The sequence below is a fragment of the Magnolia sinica genome, chromosome 2, assembly GCF_029962835.1.
Source record: "Magnolia sinica isolate HGM2019 chromosome 2, MsV1, whole genome shotgun sequence".
Lineage (NCBI taxonomy): Eukaryota > Viridiplantae > Streptophyta > Magnoliopsida > Magnoliales > Magnoliaceae > Magnolia > Magnolia sinica.
Genome location: NC_080574.1, coordinates 10436716 through 10453935, shown reverse-complemented (window position 1 = coordinate 10453935; position 17220 = coordinate 10436716). Strand labels below are relative to the sequence as shown.

Genomic DNA, 17220 nt, shown 5'->3' with positions numbered 1-17220 from the left:
CCACATGATGAACGATGATGGGCCAGAGTCTGAGTCGGTGCGGACGCTGCAGAAACGGAAACAAGAATTTCTGTTTTCGTATGAGACTCGTCGGGTCAGCAAGCACTGACCGACTTGTCCTCTATGGTGCACAGCGAGTGCACCATTTCAGTGCACTCCACTTCAAAAAGCGGGTCCCACTATGATGTTTATGTGTGATCTGTTCCGTCCATCTGTTTTAGCCACCTCAATTAAGGGTTGAGGCCAACTTTAAAGAATATCCACATATCAGGTGGGCCCCAAATCAGGATTTTAAGGGCTGATTTGTCAGTTTAGTCACTTCCACAGGGATTCAGGAGCTAAAATTCGACGTGTACGGTTAGTTTTTGGTCCTCGAGCCATGTATAAAGTTCCGAGCCGAACAGATGATGGAAACCCAGTGATCTTGCATTCTGGCTGACTTTCAGGCCGCTTGAGCTTTAGTTTCTCGATTTTCGTGGATCCCCGTCGTGTAATTCCATCGATCTTGGTCCCCTGGAGTTTGTCTCTTGCCTTGGTTCCTTCTGAACGTTAAATCCGTGCTTTTAGCATCCTGATCCAGTCCCAGCTCGCAATTCCACCTTGCAACACAAACATGATTAAAATGGGCTATTAAACGGTACCATGTTCATAAATCCAGGCAATAACTGGGTCTGATATACAATATTTGACCCTGAACACAACCCCCAACCAGCATTTTGCTAGTCCCGAGCAAAATATGCGAAAAGTAAGTTGAGAATTACAGAACAATTTCTACAAACTTGAGAGATTTATGAAAAACAATTCAGATATTCGAATTCTAAGATTCATGAATGTTGGCATTACTTTCTCCTAGAATCAAACTCACGGTACTTCATAATCAAGCTCAAATATTAATCCATTAATTAGAACAATTCTAAATATTAAATTCCATGGATGTATAGTCTAATCTCGACTTGTCAACATTAAGATTCACCTCGATATTTAAGGATATAATTGGTAACAACTAAGAGAATTCACGATAACCCAACTTGGCTTACACATTATCTTTTTATTCTTTTAATTTTTGATTTTTTCATTAGAAGTAACGCCAAGAAGAGGGATCAGATCCTCACCTATAGGGAGCAAACCTAAGGTAAAGACTGTACACCCAACTTTTTCACATATCATTCATGGGGAATCGAATCCTCACCTATAGGGAGCAAACCTATGGTAAAGACTGTTCGCCCAATCCATTCGATTTCTCAAGTTGGTTCCTTTCATGTTTAGTGATTACCAAGTTAATCCTTTAATATCGAACTGAAACCTTAATATGCAAGCGAGATGTGTCCTGCGAATTCATGACTCAATCAATGTTTACAAATTCTAATAATGGATTAACAATTCAAACTTAGCTGTGAAATTTAATAGATAACTGAATCCAAGAGTCATGAAGTACCAACATCACGCATCTTGAAATTCTAAGTGCCCGAGATGGCCTGTCAAAATCACTTCGACTTCATCAGAAATCCTGAAAAATTAAAAATTTTCACAACTTTTGCTCAAGACCAAGAAAACACTGATTAGGAAACCTAATCTCCCACCCCAACCAAAAATCTACATTGTCCTCAATGTAAAAAGAAATGGACATGCAATGCACCTGAGACAACGGAAAAATAGGAGTGATGGAAAGATAGTACCTGGACGAAAGAATCAAGAGGCTTTCCAAAGATATCTACGTACGAGCGGGTCAGCACAAGAGAGAAACCAACAAAAATAAAATAAAAATAACAAAAATGAAATCCTAGCTACACCGCTTTCGTAGGTGCTCTCGATTGCATTTAGCGTATGCAACAAGCCTTTAAACCCCTAGGTTGCCCCTAGTGGACGAGTTGTAGTCTCGTGAGGGTTTGCAGTAATGTTACCCACAAACATTGAACTAACTAATGATATAAACGAAATGAAATGAAGAGCTGGGCTGCCTCCCAGGAGCGCTAAGTTTACTGTCTTCAACCAGACAAATAAAGCAACTACCCTAGTCCTAAGAAAACAGGAAACCTACCTATACCTCCATCAGACTAGGAGATCAATCCTGGTAAACAGGATCAGTCAGAGGCATGGACATGTCCTCTGGATCAAATTTCTAGACAAATGGTTTCAATCGATGTCCATTGACTTTAAACTCCTTGCCATTGTCGGGATCTCTAATCTCAACGGCCCCATAAGGAAAAACAGTAACAACAATGTAAGGGCCGGTCCAACGAGATCGAAGCTTACCCGGAAAGAGATGTAATCGAGAATTGTACAAAAGTACCTTCTGACCAGGCGTGAATGATTTTCACAAAATGTGTTGGTCATGAAATGCTTTCATCTTGTCCTTGTAAATTCTCGAATTATCGTATGCATCATTCCGGATTTCCTCAAGTTCATTCAATTGAAGTTTGCGTAGCGAGCCAGCGTTGTCCAGATTGAAATTTAGATTTTTGATCGCCCAGTACGCTTTATGTTCCAGCTCCACAGGCAAGTGATAAGCCTTCTCATAGACAAGTCTGAAGGGAGACATCCCAATAGGGGTTTTAAATGCAGTACGGTATGCCCATAAGGCATCGGTCAATCGAATTGACCAATCCTTACGATCAGGGTTGACCGTCTTCTCCAAGATGTGTTTAATTTCCCTATTAGAAATCTCGGCTTGCCCACTTGTCTGTGGGTGGTACGGGGTGCTCACCTTATGAGAGATACCGTATTTCTTCATTAAGCTCTCGAATGGTCTATTACAAAAGTGTGAGCCCCCATCACTAATGATGGCTCGAGGCGTTCTGAATCGAGAAATGATGTTTTCTTTTAGGAATTTAATGACCGTGCGATAGTCATTAGTTCGACACGGAATCGCTTCAACCCATTTAGTGACATAGTCCACAGCGAGTAAAATATACAGATTTTCAAATGATTGGGGGAATGGTCCCATGAAATCGATGCCCCAGCAATCAAATGCTTCAATGATAAGGATGAGATTCAAAGGCATCATATTTCGACGGGACAATGCTCCCAATTTTTGGCAACGCTCACATGCTTTGCAAAACTCATGAGTGTCCCTAAACATAGTGGGCTAGTAAAAGCCACACTGCAGAATCTTAGCCGTGGTCTTTTTAGCAGAAAAGTGACCACCACAGGCCTGTGAGTGACAGAAGGAGATGACGCTCTGATGCTCATCGTTTGGTACACATCTCCTTAGGATTTGGTCTGGGCAATATTTAAATAAATAAGGATCATCCCAGAAAAAGTTGCGCACCTCGGTGAAGAATTTCTTCTTATCTTGCGCAGTCCACTGTGTCGGTATGACACCTGTAGTAAGATAATTAGCAATATCAGCGAACCAAGGTGAATGAGAGACTTTGAACAGTTGTTCATCAGGGAACATATCATTGATATGGGTCGCCTCAAGGGAATCAGAGGTATTAAGGCGAGAAAGGTGATCGGCCACTACGTTCTCTACTCCCTTTTTATCTTTAATTTCCAAATCAAATTCTTGGAGTAGAAGGATCCATCGTATCAAACGGGGCTTAGAATCATTCTTAGAAAGAAGATACTTAAGTGCCGCATGATCTGTGTAGATAATGATCTTGGATCCGATCAAGTAGGACCTAAATTTGTCCAAGGCGAACACTACAGCTAAGAGTTCCTTTTCCATAGTCGAGTAGTTCACCTGGGCAGAATTTAAAGTTCTACTTGCGTAATGAATGACGTAGGGCCGCTTATCTTTTCTCTGGCCTAGGACTGCTCCAAGAGCATAATCAGAAGCGTCGCACATAAGCTCAAAAGGAAGGCTCCAGTCGGGTGGCTGCATGATAGGTGCAGTGGTTAATGTGCCCTTAAGCTTGGTGAAAGCTTCCTGGCATTGCTCAGTCCACTCGTACGGAGCATCCTTTTGAAGAAGATTACATAAAGGATGAGAGAGGAGACTAAAGTCCTTTATGAATTGCCTGTAAAATCCTACGTGTCCTAGGAAGGATCGCACGTCTCTGATGTTCTTGGGTGGAGGTAGGTTAGAGATAAGATCGATTTTTGCCTTATCTACCTCGATTCCCTTGGACGAGATGATATGCCCAAGGATAATTCCCTTCTGAACCATGAAATGACACTTCTCCCAATTAAGTACCAAGTTCTTTTCTTCACATCTTTTCAGCACACATTTAAGACTTTCCAAGCACTTGCTGAAAGATGGACCGTAAACAGAGAAATCGTCCATGAAGACCTCTAGATGTTGCCCTACCATATCAGAAAAGATACTAAACATACATCGCTGAAAGGTGGCAGGGGCATTACATAGTCCGAATGGCATCCTTCGATAGGCAAAGGTGCCGTAGGGACATGTAAATGTGGTCTTTTCCTGGTCTTCAGGGACTATCTCTATCTGGTTGTAGCCCGAATACCCGTCAAGGAAACTGTAATAGGAATGACCAGCTAACTTTTTCAGGATCTGATCAATGAATGGTAAAGGAAAGTGGTCTTTCCTCGTGACGGTATTCAACTTCCTGTAGTCAATGCACATTCTCCAACCAGTAGTGACTCTAGTTGGCACGAGTTCATTATTAGTATTGGCTACGATGGTGATTCCGGACTTCTTAGGGACCACTTGAGTTGGACTCACCCATTGACTATCAGATATAGGGTATATAATACTCACGTCCAATAGTTTAAGAACCTCGGCCTTAACCACTTCCTTCATGTTTGGATTTAGTCTACGTTGTGGTTGCCGAGCGGTTTTTGCATTATCCTCAAGATATATGCGGTGAGTACAAATCGAGGGATCGATTCCCTTGAGGTCCGCTATCGTCTATCCCAAGGCTCCTTTATGCTTAATGAGAGTAGATATGAGCATACTCTCTTGTTCTTTCTCCAGGTGGGTAGAGATCACCACTGGGTATGTCTCATCTTGACCTAAATAGGCATATTTCAAATCAGAGGGCAAAGGTTTTAGGTCAAGCTTCGGCGGCTTGAGGTTAGATGGTAGATGTACTACATCGGTTTGTGGCAATTCTTCAAATTGTGGCCTCCACCGGTTAACTTCAAGTACCGGTGCAGTATCAAGCAAGGCACACGTCTCCCTAATCATGTCGTCATCAAAATCATGGGAGTGGGGCAGACACATCTCCAGATGGTCGGAGGATAAGGTCAGCGGTGTCGTATCTTCCACGAAAGAGTCAATCATGTTAATGTCGTGGAAATCGTCATCATCCTCTGAGTTGCTGCCGTTATTGAAAAAAATGTTTGACTCCAATGTCAAATTTCCAAAAGACATAGTCATGACACCATTCCTGCAATTGATAATTGCATTTGACGTGGCAAGGAATGGGCGACCAAGAATGACGGGGATCTGAGTGCTCATGTTATTGATGGGTTCGGTGTCCAGGATGATAAAATCTACAGGGTAGTAAAATCTATCGACCTGGACTAACACATCCTCAATTATCCCTCTTGGTACACGAATAGAGCGATAAGCAAGTTGTAGTGTGGTTAGGGTGGGTTTTAATTCACCCAAACCTAACTGTTTGTATACCGAGTAGGGAATCAGATTGACGCTCGCTCCTAAGTCAAGAAGTGCGTGATCAATTCAATGGTTCCCGATTACACATGATATGGTTGGGCTACCGGGATCCTTGAATTTCTGCGGCACGTCTTGCTTCAGGATGGCACTCACTTTCTCAGTCAAGAAGATTTTCTTTTGAATAATTTTCCGTCTTTTGGTCGTGCATAAGTCTTTCAGAAATTTAGCATATGAAGAATCTGTTTCACGACATCAAGTAGAGGAATGTTGACTTTCACTTGTTTCAACACCTCTAGGATATCTTGAGAGTTAGAAAGAGGTTTTGGTGAAACCAACCGTTGGGGGAACGGAGCAACTGGCTTCTCTAGAAGTTTCGGTTCTAATTTTTGTGGGGCATCACTAGCTCCATCATTGTTGTCCTCTTCTGGTTCTTGAGATTTTTCGGGTCTAACTGGAAGAGTTTTAGCAATGATCTTCCCACTCCTAAGAGTGGTGATGGATTTAGCATGCCCCATCTGATTTGAAGAGCTGGGATCATTAATCTCGTACTGCGGTTTAGGATTGGGGAGAGGTTGTGCAGTGATGTTTTATTTAAACCAACATGATTTAAATGATTTTTAAACTCGCAAGTATACGAATCAGATGTAGATACGGTACGTATTACGAGATCGTTCCCACAAGGACTGGTCGTCACAATTCAAATCTATGATTCTCCTTAACTAATCCAACAAATAATGGAATGAATTACTAAGCACAATTTTATGAAAAACAATTAATTAAGAACAGGAAAGAAAATTCAATCAGAGAGAAGGCACTAGGACTTTCGAATCCACCCCTAATTATCCTAACCCTTGTTTTGTCTGTTGATTCACCTTGATCTAGATTGATACCACTTAAATAGAGAAAGCACAATCTGTGTCCTTAATCGGGCATACAAACTGTCTAATTCCTTTAAGCAATGCCATGAATGACATATCCCATATCCTTGGTCGGGTCCATGGAATGTACATTCATTAAAGCACCCTGTTTCTTCCTCTATAGGAAACTTGTTCTTGATCAGACACAAGTACCTATAATAAGCATCCAAACAACATCCATATATATACTTTAATCAAGTTCATAGATGGAGAAGTATAGAATTTAAACCCATAAAGCCCACTTAAAGAAAGAAACAAATTAATTGAAATTCAAAGTAAATCAACCAATACAAGAACTAATCAAATTAGGGGCTTCATCTCATCCCTAGCTGAGAGATTAGTGACCCATAAAATCCATAAAAAATATTAAATAAAATTCATAAAAGAAACGTCAAACCAAACAATCTCTTTCTCTCTTCTTTCTTCTCTTTCTTCTCTTTCTTCTCTCCCTTGCTCCAGATCTGGAATCCCCAGGTTCCGAATGCCTTTCCCCCCTTTTATAGCTGCTGGATGGCTGGGGTCGGTGGCAGAGTCGTAGAAGGACTCGAAGTGCAATTTTTCGCAGCCGTGATCGGTGGGCCCCACATAGGCATTTTCTGGAAAATCTACCCCGTCCATTGGATTCAGGACGAAATTTCAGTCAAGAATAGGTGGTTTTGAAGGTCCATTAGTGCGGCCCAGAGAAGAAAATACAAAAAGATCAGTTTTGAACGTCCCGGGGCAGTCTACTTTTGGCCTCTGCACCGCACACGTGTGTACGCATGGGCGAGGAATATCAACATGGTTTTGAAGCTCTCGACGCCCTCTACACGATGGACGGATCAGATCTTCCATCTGATCGAAGATGTTGGGCCACAACCGCCTGGAAGTTAGCTCTTCGCGGACGTGCGTAAGCCTTCGCACGTCCGGCGCTGTGATGCTCGGTGGGCCCCACATAAGCGTTTTCGAAGAAATCCACCCCGTCCATTGGATAGAGGACGAGATTTCGTTCAAATATGGATGGTTTTGAATTTGCGTGGACGCAGCCCAGAGAAGAAATCAGAACAAAATCAGTTTTGAACGTCACAAGACGGCCTGTTTGTGGCCTCTGTATCACGCACGTGTGCACGCATGGGCACAAGATGAAAACATGGTTTTGTAGTTGTCAAAGCCCTCTATACGATGGACGGCTTGGATCAACCGTACGTGCTACCGGTGGGGCCCACAGCGGTCCGTAAAAACGGACTTCCGTCCGTTACGCGCGCTGGAAACGGAATTTTTCGTTTTTGAAAAGGAAAGTCGGGTCAGCGCTGCTGACCGACTTAGGTGCATTCGGTGCTCCGATAGTGCACATGTGCACTATGTACATACATTATACATATGTGTCCATTGTGATGATTTCGAGAAATCCAATCCGTCCATCCTATTGCTCATCTTCTTTAAACCGTCAGGACCAAAATTGATGTATATCCAGATATCCAGCGGACCCCACTTAATGAATTAAGGGGCTGATCTGGCCGTTAGACCACTTCCTGAGATTATCAATGGCTGAAATTTAATATGTACGGTTAATTTACGGCCTTCATCCCATGTATGAAGTTTCGAACTGATTGGATAGCGGGAACCATGTGATCTTGCATTCTGGACCCTTTTCGGGCCCCTTTGGCTTGCTTTCCTCAGATCTCAGGCACCAATAAAGAAAAGAAATAACTTCTCTGGAGTCCATCCCGTGCTCTGGAGACTTTGGATCATGAAATCCATGCCTTTAACATCAATTTTCAATTAACGCTCCTGACTTCATCCTGTAACAAAAATACAATTAAAATACTCCATTAAGCATTATCATATACGTAAAATCTGGTAATTACTGGGGTCTGATATCCAATATTTGACCCTGATCACAACCCCCAACCAGCATTTTGCTAGTCCCGAGCAAAGTATGCGAAAAATAATTTCAGAACTGAGCTAGCTCTTGTATGGGATTTTGAACCGGTTCCTCTTGAGGTTTCACTTGATTTGGATTTTGATTAAAGAAACCTGGAGGAGTAGCCGTTTGTCCATTCCTCCAACTAAAGTTTGGATGATTTTTCCAGCCAGGATTGTATGTATTGGAGTTAGGTCTAGTAAAAAGTCTTTGATAGTTGTTTACGGCATTAGCTTGTTCATTCAACACTCCTCGAAAGGCGGGTATTGTAGGACAATTTTCAGTTGTATGAATGTTGCAATCACAGATGCCGCAAACAATTTCATTGACCTTATCCTTCTTTCCTTCCATGGCCTCAACTTTCCTTATGAGCGTAGTCACTTTACACTTGAGATCATCCTCTTCTTTCAAGAGATATAATCCACCTTTCTCCTTTAATTGAGTCGGCCTAGACGTGGTGTTCGACTTTGGGTAATAGTCCCAAGATTGTGTTTTTTCAGCCAAATTGTCGAGGTAGTCCCATACCTTGTCGACATCTTTATTAATGAACTCTCCATTACACATTGTCTCGACCATTTGGCGCATGGAAGATGTCAGTCCATCGTAGAAAAAAATTGTAATGCGCCACGTTTCAAATCCGTGTTGTGGGCATGAACTGACCAAATCTTTGAACCTTTCCCAACATTGGAAGAATGTTTCATCTTCCTTTTGGGCAAAGTTCATGATCGCTTTTCTGAGGGTAATCGTTTTATGATGTGGGAAGAATTTTTTTATGAATTCCCTCTGCATGTCGTTCCATGTACCAATGGATCTAGGACGCAGTGAATGTAAATACGACTTAGCTTTCTCTTTATACGGGGGTGGATTTTCGTCTTCTGTTTTTCTTGGTTTCGTGTTATGCTTTTCCTGTTCTTTTTTTGGATTGAGTCTATGGTATCTTCTGCTTTCATAATGAAATGGTTTTTTGGGATCTATCAGATGGTTTTCTGGTATCTGTCACATGGATTTACCAGGATTATCTCAGATTGTTTGCTGTGTTGGTAGATCAATTGTTGGATTTCTCTGTTGTTGCTATATATGAGATGGATTTTTTGTTGCAGGATTTTACATGTACACATTATATACCTGTTATTTATAATCATGTTCTGTAGATGAATTTTTCATGTATAAAGTACATTTATATATGAATTGTTGATGAACGAGTATATGGCAATTATGAATTTCTATGGCTTCCTTTCTCGGCCAAGCGAATGCCTGGAAATCATAATCTGTGGAATTTCTGGGATCACCTTCAATGTTACAATCGTCACATTCTGTGAACCCTCCTCATTAGGTGTCTGTTTGGGTTGCATACAGTGTTTATTTGTAGACTGTTTGACAAGACAATACATACATTCTGTGAACCCTCCTCATTTATGTATTTTTCATCTGGATAGCTAACTCCTTGCAAAATGCGCATCTTAGTCTATATAGCCATTTTTTGATCTTTTTTCTCTGCCATGAAAAATATATGTTAGATGTCCTTATGTTGGTGTTATTGTTGACTGTTGGTTTTTTTCATTTCTTTTCAATCTTTTCTTTCTCTTCTTTTTGATTGAGTCTATATGTATCTTCTTCTTCTTCTAAGTACTGAATTTCCTGATATATACCAGATAGTTTTCTGCTACATGTCACATAGAATTTTCTAGATTACATCATATGGTTTTTGTTCTGGTCGTATATCAATTGCATGAATTAAGAGTTGTTGCTATATCTCATTTGGATTTCCTGTTGCTGGATTTTTCACTTGGACATCATAATCCTGTCTTGAATAATCAGGTTCTTCTTTCCAATTGTACATGTGTGAGAGTCTCATCAGTGTATAGATGAGTCGTATGGATTTTTTAGGCTTGTTCAAGGAATGGACTGTATGCCTTGTAATCCAGTGGATTGATTTTTTGTGTTTCTTAGTACATGGTTTAAATGATAGTTCTATCAATGTATACATCATCGTTGTTTAATTTGACACTATTCTTCTGATAATAGACTGTTCTCCTTAGATTCCAGTGATGAATTTTTTTATATATATAAAATACATGTATACATGATGGTTATATCAATGTATACATGTATACAGATTAACTGTTCTTTATATTTCTCTTCTAAAACAAGGGTTGTATTTGGTATACCTCATGTAGCATTACTGAAATGAGATGTTTATGGTGATAACGATTGTGAAATATACACTTTCTAGCCTGCATGGATAATGACCAAAATGTAGTCAATTGATTGAGTGTTTAAGATAATCCAATCGGTGGAATTTCAGGCCAAAAAAAAAAAAAAAAAAGAGAGCTGCCATATGCCATGCTAGCTTAAATGGATAAGGCCCTGTTTGGCCGTGTCACGTCCCGAACTCGGAAACCGGGCTCACAAAATTTTCGATTACCGAATTCAGCGTCGACAGCTTCCATAGTACCCCATTCTCGGCTCCCGGCACCCAAACGCCAGGTTCCGATCCTGCGATGCTACAAGGAGGATTTCTAATCATCAATTTGATTTGTAATGAGCATAACCAAGCATAACCCACGAACAATAACCACAAGAACACCATCACAAAATCCACTATGATCAAAAACTTTTAAGTACAATGTGTGTAAAAAGAAAATACAAGGTGATGATAATAACAGGAACTCCAAAGCTCGACTGCACGCTCCAACTCTGATGAGGCTACGGCTGCATCCTGGGATCACCTGCACACATCAATCGTGCATAAGCTTATAGAAAGCTTAGAGGGTGGTGTAAGTGTGTGCGCAATATAAGTGTGCTCAGAATGCAAGGTCAGAGTAATGCGAAATTATGGTGATGAGTACATGAATGCAATCAGCCGTACCAAGGCCATGCGTGCAAAACATGAATGCGATCGGCCACATCAAGGCCATGCGATGCAGAATGCAAGTCAAGCATGTTAATCCGCATCCACATATCAATGCAGCTCCTCATTAGAGCATCAAATCAATGCGGTTCTTAGTCTATATAATCACCGGGGTCAAGTACACTCTACGCCAGCTTGCTGCCCCTATTCAGACGCACAACTGGGAGGGTGGAAGAGACCTCACTATCCGTCTGCCAATATTGGGCCCGGCTCGTCGATAGCGGATCGATTCCTTAAGCTGGTCAAACTCAACCTAGAAATTGCCCCCTCACTCAGGTGGGTAAGGTCACACCCCTTTTCAACCGACCACGACACAGTGGGAGATGCAGCCTACTGGTATATGGCCCTCGCGCGCTCGTGTATCCACTCAGTTTCGATATTGGAGTCATCCTCTAGTACCATCGGGTTTAGAAATTTTCACCCAGGGACATCTACGACGCCCGTATGCTAGAATCAAATATTTTCGGTATCCAATCCTGCCATCCACGATGTTTCTATCGAGGCTATGGCCCTGATGTCGCTAGGGCATACAGTAACTATAATCACACAAATGCAAGTGCATGAGTCACACTACCAGTCATGCAACAGTCCTGCGTGTACCATGCACTTATATGGGGCAACTCTGCATATCAGGGAGCCCATAAACAGTCCGCCCGAAGGCATATGCTATGATCGGTCACTCCTCACATCAGGCATACATATGATGCGAATGATCATGAATCATGGATCTATACTAAACATGTATAAAGAGATGGGCTCTGTGTATAACGGAGATGGGCCTAGACGGCCTACTTACTACAAGTATGGGCCTATCAGTGGGCCTTAGGGAGAGTTATAATGCGGACATTTAACCAACATTATCCATTCAATGTGGAGGTCAAACCATTATTGCTCCCAAGGCGTAGCCTACTACAATAGTCAACACATGAACCATGGTAGAATCACGTTGTGATGGGCCTCATGAACATCCCATTGGGCCTCGACCCATGGGCCTTCAATACATCAAATGGGCCTCAAACCATGGACTCATATATCTCAAGTGGGCCTTAGTGGGCGGCCACAAATATATTAAGATGAGCCTCAACAAATGGCCTTATACAAATCAAAGTGAGCCTTAATGGACGGCCCACAAATACACCAAAATAGGCTAGTCACATGGGCCTCGTATATATCAGAGTGGGCCTCAACATCGGGCCACAAATACATCAAAATAGGCCTAGTCACATGGGCCTCATATGGCAGCCATGATTGGCAAAATTAGAAGGACAGAGAGTCCGACACACTCATCACGGTGGGCTTGCCTAGAGTGGCCCATATTTGGGGCACATAAATAGGGTGGACCCCACAAAATAAATGAACAGTGTGGATACAAAACATACATTAGTGGGTCACATGTGGGCCCACCATAAACGTTTATTTTTCCATCCAATATGTGGATAAGGTCATACAGACCCTGGGGCCACTGTAATGTTTATTCCCATTCAACTAGTTGATAAGGTCACATGGACCAGGGCCCACTGGAACGTTTATTGCCATCCACACAGCTCATAAGGTCACACAGTCAGGGAGGTGCCCACCGTAACATTTATTTTCCACCCAATCTGTTGACTGGGTCACATGGGCAGGGAGCCCACCGTGATATTTATCTGTCGTCCAACCTGTTTATAAGGTCACTTGGACCTGGGGGTGGGCGTGGGGCCCACCGAAATGTGGTTCACAAATCCAGCCCACCCATTATGTGTGTCCCACCTGGCTGACGGTCCAGACCAAGTTTCAGCAACATCCAAAACTCAGGTAGGCCCCACCAAATGATTTTATATGTTTAGGCATGTCTTCACATGATTTTAGATGGTATGGCCCACCTGAGTTCCATTTACGACTGATTTTTGGGGACGTCCCGTGGACAAAGGGGACTCATCAAATGCAAGGTGTTGATGTTCGAAACACATCACGTGGGGCCCACAGCTAGAGCCGAGAGGCCCAGCCGGTCCGTCCATCAGGCAGCCAGCGCAGGCGTTGCTTGCGTCTTCTGTCAGCAGTAGCAGTTGCTGCTGCTGTTTTGGTTTTTTTTTTTGAAAAAATGAAATTCTGTGGTTTTTCCCCTGCAGGGCCCACATCAGATGAATCCACTCCAGCCATTGGATTCCACGGTCCAAGACCGACCAAATGAGTCCAATATGCGGCCTGTTTTTGGTGAATAGAAGGATCAAGGTACGTTTCAATGGTAACACCGCTATTTCCCATGGTATGGCCCGTCAGAAAATGGGATCAGCTTCATTTTTCGGCTCAACGCCTAAAATGAGCTGAAGAATGGAATGGATGGCATGGATTGACCCCCTACATCAAGGTGGAGCCTACATAGGTAGCCTATCCCAAAAGCAACTCTTTTTTTTAAAGCTTTATTAGTACCCACCCACGTCAGTACATACACTCCATGTTAGCCAACCCATGTCCAGCGTCCAGGGACACTGGACGGTGCAAACACAGGCGTCATGGTGGGGCTCCACATGCATGTGGAGTGCCTACACCTATATACATATATAATATTTATATATCTTATATTATATATATATAATATTATATTATATATCATATATATATTATATAAAATATAACATATAACAAGAAGGGCATTGGATCCATTTCAACAGTGGATGGTGTGGATCTTCACCTATAATTGGGTGGGCCCAACCGTCTGATGTTGATGGATGGAGTAGATATAACACATTTTGGTGGGATCCACACCATCATAATGGAAAGAGAGAGAGAAGGAGAGAGGAAGAGACAAGAGAGACGGTGATGGAGAGGAGGGACCCCGCCACTATGGGCCCTCCATTGATACAACACATACATCAAGTAGGTCCCACAAAAAGTGGATCCTAAAATTTAAAATTAACGGTGGATCACCCACCTCTAGGCCTTCTCCTTGCTCCCTTAGCCTTCTAAGCTCCTTGCCTTCGCCTTGGATGGTGGATGATGGGGTTTGGATGGTGGAGATGAGAGGGGTGGGGAAAGTGGGCCACACTTGGCTTGGGAGAGAGAAGCTTGGACGTATGAAATTGTTGCTTGGGAGAGTGTTTGAGTAAATGAGGGAAATAGAATATTAAGAGTGATGGATGAAGTGGTGGGTATAATTAATGAAGTATGGGTTGGTTTGAAAAATGGGTAAAAGAGGGATGGTAAGGGAGAGAGAGGTTTGACTTATGGAAAAAGGAGGAGTGGGGTGGTTGTACTTGGATAAAGGATACATTTATGGTTTATTGATGAGACTTATTGTAGAGATTTCCTCGAGATTAGCAATGCGCGGCGTTTCTTCGGAATAAATGCAGACCGATATCTTCTAGCCTGGGTATCGGGTCGGTGCGTGAGTCACGGCGTTGGAACCGCGGCGACGACGCGGTCGCTAAGATACAGGTTTCGGTTCGAACTGACTTCGGTATGCGGGACCTGGTTTAGAATCGCTCGCAAACGTCGGATACGGTGCGAAGGTTGCCAGAATTTGACCGAAAGGACCGTGGAGGCTAACGGAACGGTACGGACTAGGACACGGGTCTTATAGGCTGCTACTTAAAAATGAGTCCATCTTATTTTATATAAGGGTGTATTTGGTTGCACCAAATATCATGAAAAATTTCACCAAACTGGACTGATTCATGGTGAAATGTCATGAAATTTCAATTGGTGCAACCAAAGACATCCTAACATTAATTGTGTATTAGAGATTTCCATAAGGACAAAAAAACTCTTGATAACCCATAGTTTACAAAAACTAAACTATAATCTCTAATACATAATACTGCTAACTAAATGAGATGAAATCACTTTGAAGTGGCTACCAAACAGAGCCTAATGATGAACTTCAATGGCTCGTATTCAGCTTCATATATCAACAATTGAGCTCATCCTAACAGCATGATTATGGGATGCGCGTCTTCTGTTTTTCTTGGTTTCCTGTCATGCTTTTCCTGTTTTTTTTTTGGATTGAGTCTATGGTATCTTTTCCTTTCATAATGAAATGGTTTTCGGATCTATCAGATGGTTTTCTGGTATCTGTCACATGGATTTACCAGGATTATCTCAGATTGTTTGCTGTGTTGGTAGATCAATTGTTGGATTTCTCTGTTGTTGCTATATATGAGATGGATTTTCTGTTGCAGGATTTTACACTTGCACATTATATACTTGTTATTTATAATCATGTTCTGCAGATGAATTTTTCATGTATAAAGTACATTTGGAGGTCGTAGTATCGATCCCTAGTGGGGATGGCTAACATGAAATGTGTCTACTGACATGGGGTGTGTAATTACCACCTAAAAAAATGAAAAAAAATTACATATCTGTTCATTTTTGGAAAAAGAAAAAATGAGCGTCTACAGACATTTTTGGATTTTTCCATTCATCTGGGAGTATACTGTTCTCCTATGAATCCAGTTCTGAATTTTTCATTTGGTTAATGTACTCTATTGCAACTCAATAGTTGGCAGTTTGGTAATTGAAGTTGAGACTTTGTGTTCACTCCCCAAGTATAGGGTTGTGATGTAGTAATAAACTCGGTGAGACCGAGGTCGAATCCCAAGGGACTGAAACCTGTACGTAATCTGAAATTAAATAGAACTAGAATTAGACTAAGATGAAATCTAAATCGAATGAATTTGAGGGAATAATGGTGAAATATTAATCTTAAAACTTAAAGAATTCAGAGGTAGGAAACTAGGGATTCAGAGGATCCACTTGTAGAGATTAGGGAGATCTACAGTTGATTCATGAACTCAACTGGACTTCAAGTCCCATCTTCATCCAGTTGGAAGATATAACCTGAAAATCAATTCTTAACTTTATTTAATCTAGTTTTCAAGAGATCAGACGGGTGTAAATTAGAATGGATTCCATCACAAAACCATGCCCATGAGACAAAGCAAACAACAGAATTAAACCAATTCATAGCCAATCTGAGTGATGTATGAATGTCAGGAAGAGTTCCGTCATCCAACCATGCCCAGGAGACGATGGTGAACAACAGGGTTCCTAAATTCATAAACCTATAATGCCAAGAACATGCTCAAAGCTATTGCAGATCTATTGTAATTTCAGTCACAAAAAACCATTAAAAACTGGAAGCATTCCTATTAATCAAACTAAATCAACATCAACTTAGTCTAACATGAATCAAAGCCATAACATGAATTAAAACCATAGAATCGTTCCCATCACACCACAAGCTTCACCTCTTAGCCCTAGCTAAGAGGTTTAACCTGACATAATGCGGCTAGAACTCTCCAAAAATAAGAGAACACAAAAACAACAACTACTCTCTATCTTCTCTCTCTCTTTCCCTTGCAATTGTCCAAGCCCAAACCGAGATTGGATTCCCTTTTTCTCTTTTCTTTCTTCCCTTTAAAACAGATGGAAGGTCGGTCGGATGGTGCATACACACAAGGAGCAGTCCGTAGACAGCTGGCTGGAGACGTATTTTTTTCTTTTTTTTTAAGAAACTGCCTCTGTTCTGCGTAGAGGAGAAACGCACAACTCCTTGCGTTTGATCCATTTTTTCAAGGAAGATACCGTCAACACCGTCTATTCTATCTTCATACGAAGGGTCGTGATTTGCGTGGTTGCCATCTGGACGGTCCAGATCAGCTTCCTGGTTGCAGATTTGATCGTTGATTACGCTGAAATACCCGGTTTTCTCGGTCGTGCGTAGAACAGAGCCTTCGCACATTACTGTGTATAACTGTTTGATTGGAGGGGCCCATGATCAGCGTCGGTGAGGAAATCTAGTCCATTCATTAGCTTCCTCTTGAAAAATCGGTCAGACATGACCTATTTTGGATTAGCTTCTTGGTGGCCCATGGATGATTTCATTCCACCGTCAGTCTTCCTTTTGGATGTTTGCGATCCCATCCTCCTTGTTTCCTCAAAAATCGTCACCTATGACTTGGTGAGCAGAACTTTACGAATTTGA

General features: G+C 41.9%; 1 protein-coding gene and 1 non-coding gene across 2 annotated transcripts in view; one reads left to right on the top strand and one right to left on the bottom strand.

Moving 5' to 3' along the window:
* Window positions 1-16977, bottom strand: part of LOC131238039 (probable bifunctional riboflavin biosynthesis protein RIBA 1, chloroplastic) — a 47094-nt gene extending 30117 nt beyond the window's left edge. The window contains exon 1 of the mRNA XM_058236165.1: window positions 16821-16977. Within this exon, the coding sequence (XP_058092148.1) occupies window positions 16821-16977 (157 nt within the window). The remainder of the gene's footprint in view (window positions 1-16820) is intronic.
* Window positions 8979-9085, top strand: LOC131238061 (small nucleolar RNA R71). The gene has a single exon (XR_009167482.1). It is a non-coding gene; the product is annotated as a small nucleolar RNA R71 (small nucleolar RNA).
* Window positions 16978-17220: the final 243 nt, after the last annotated feature.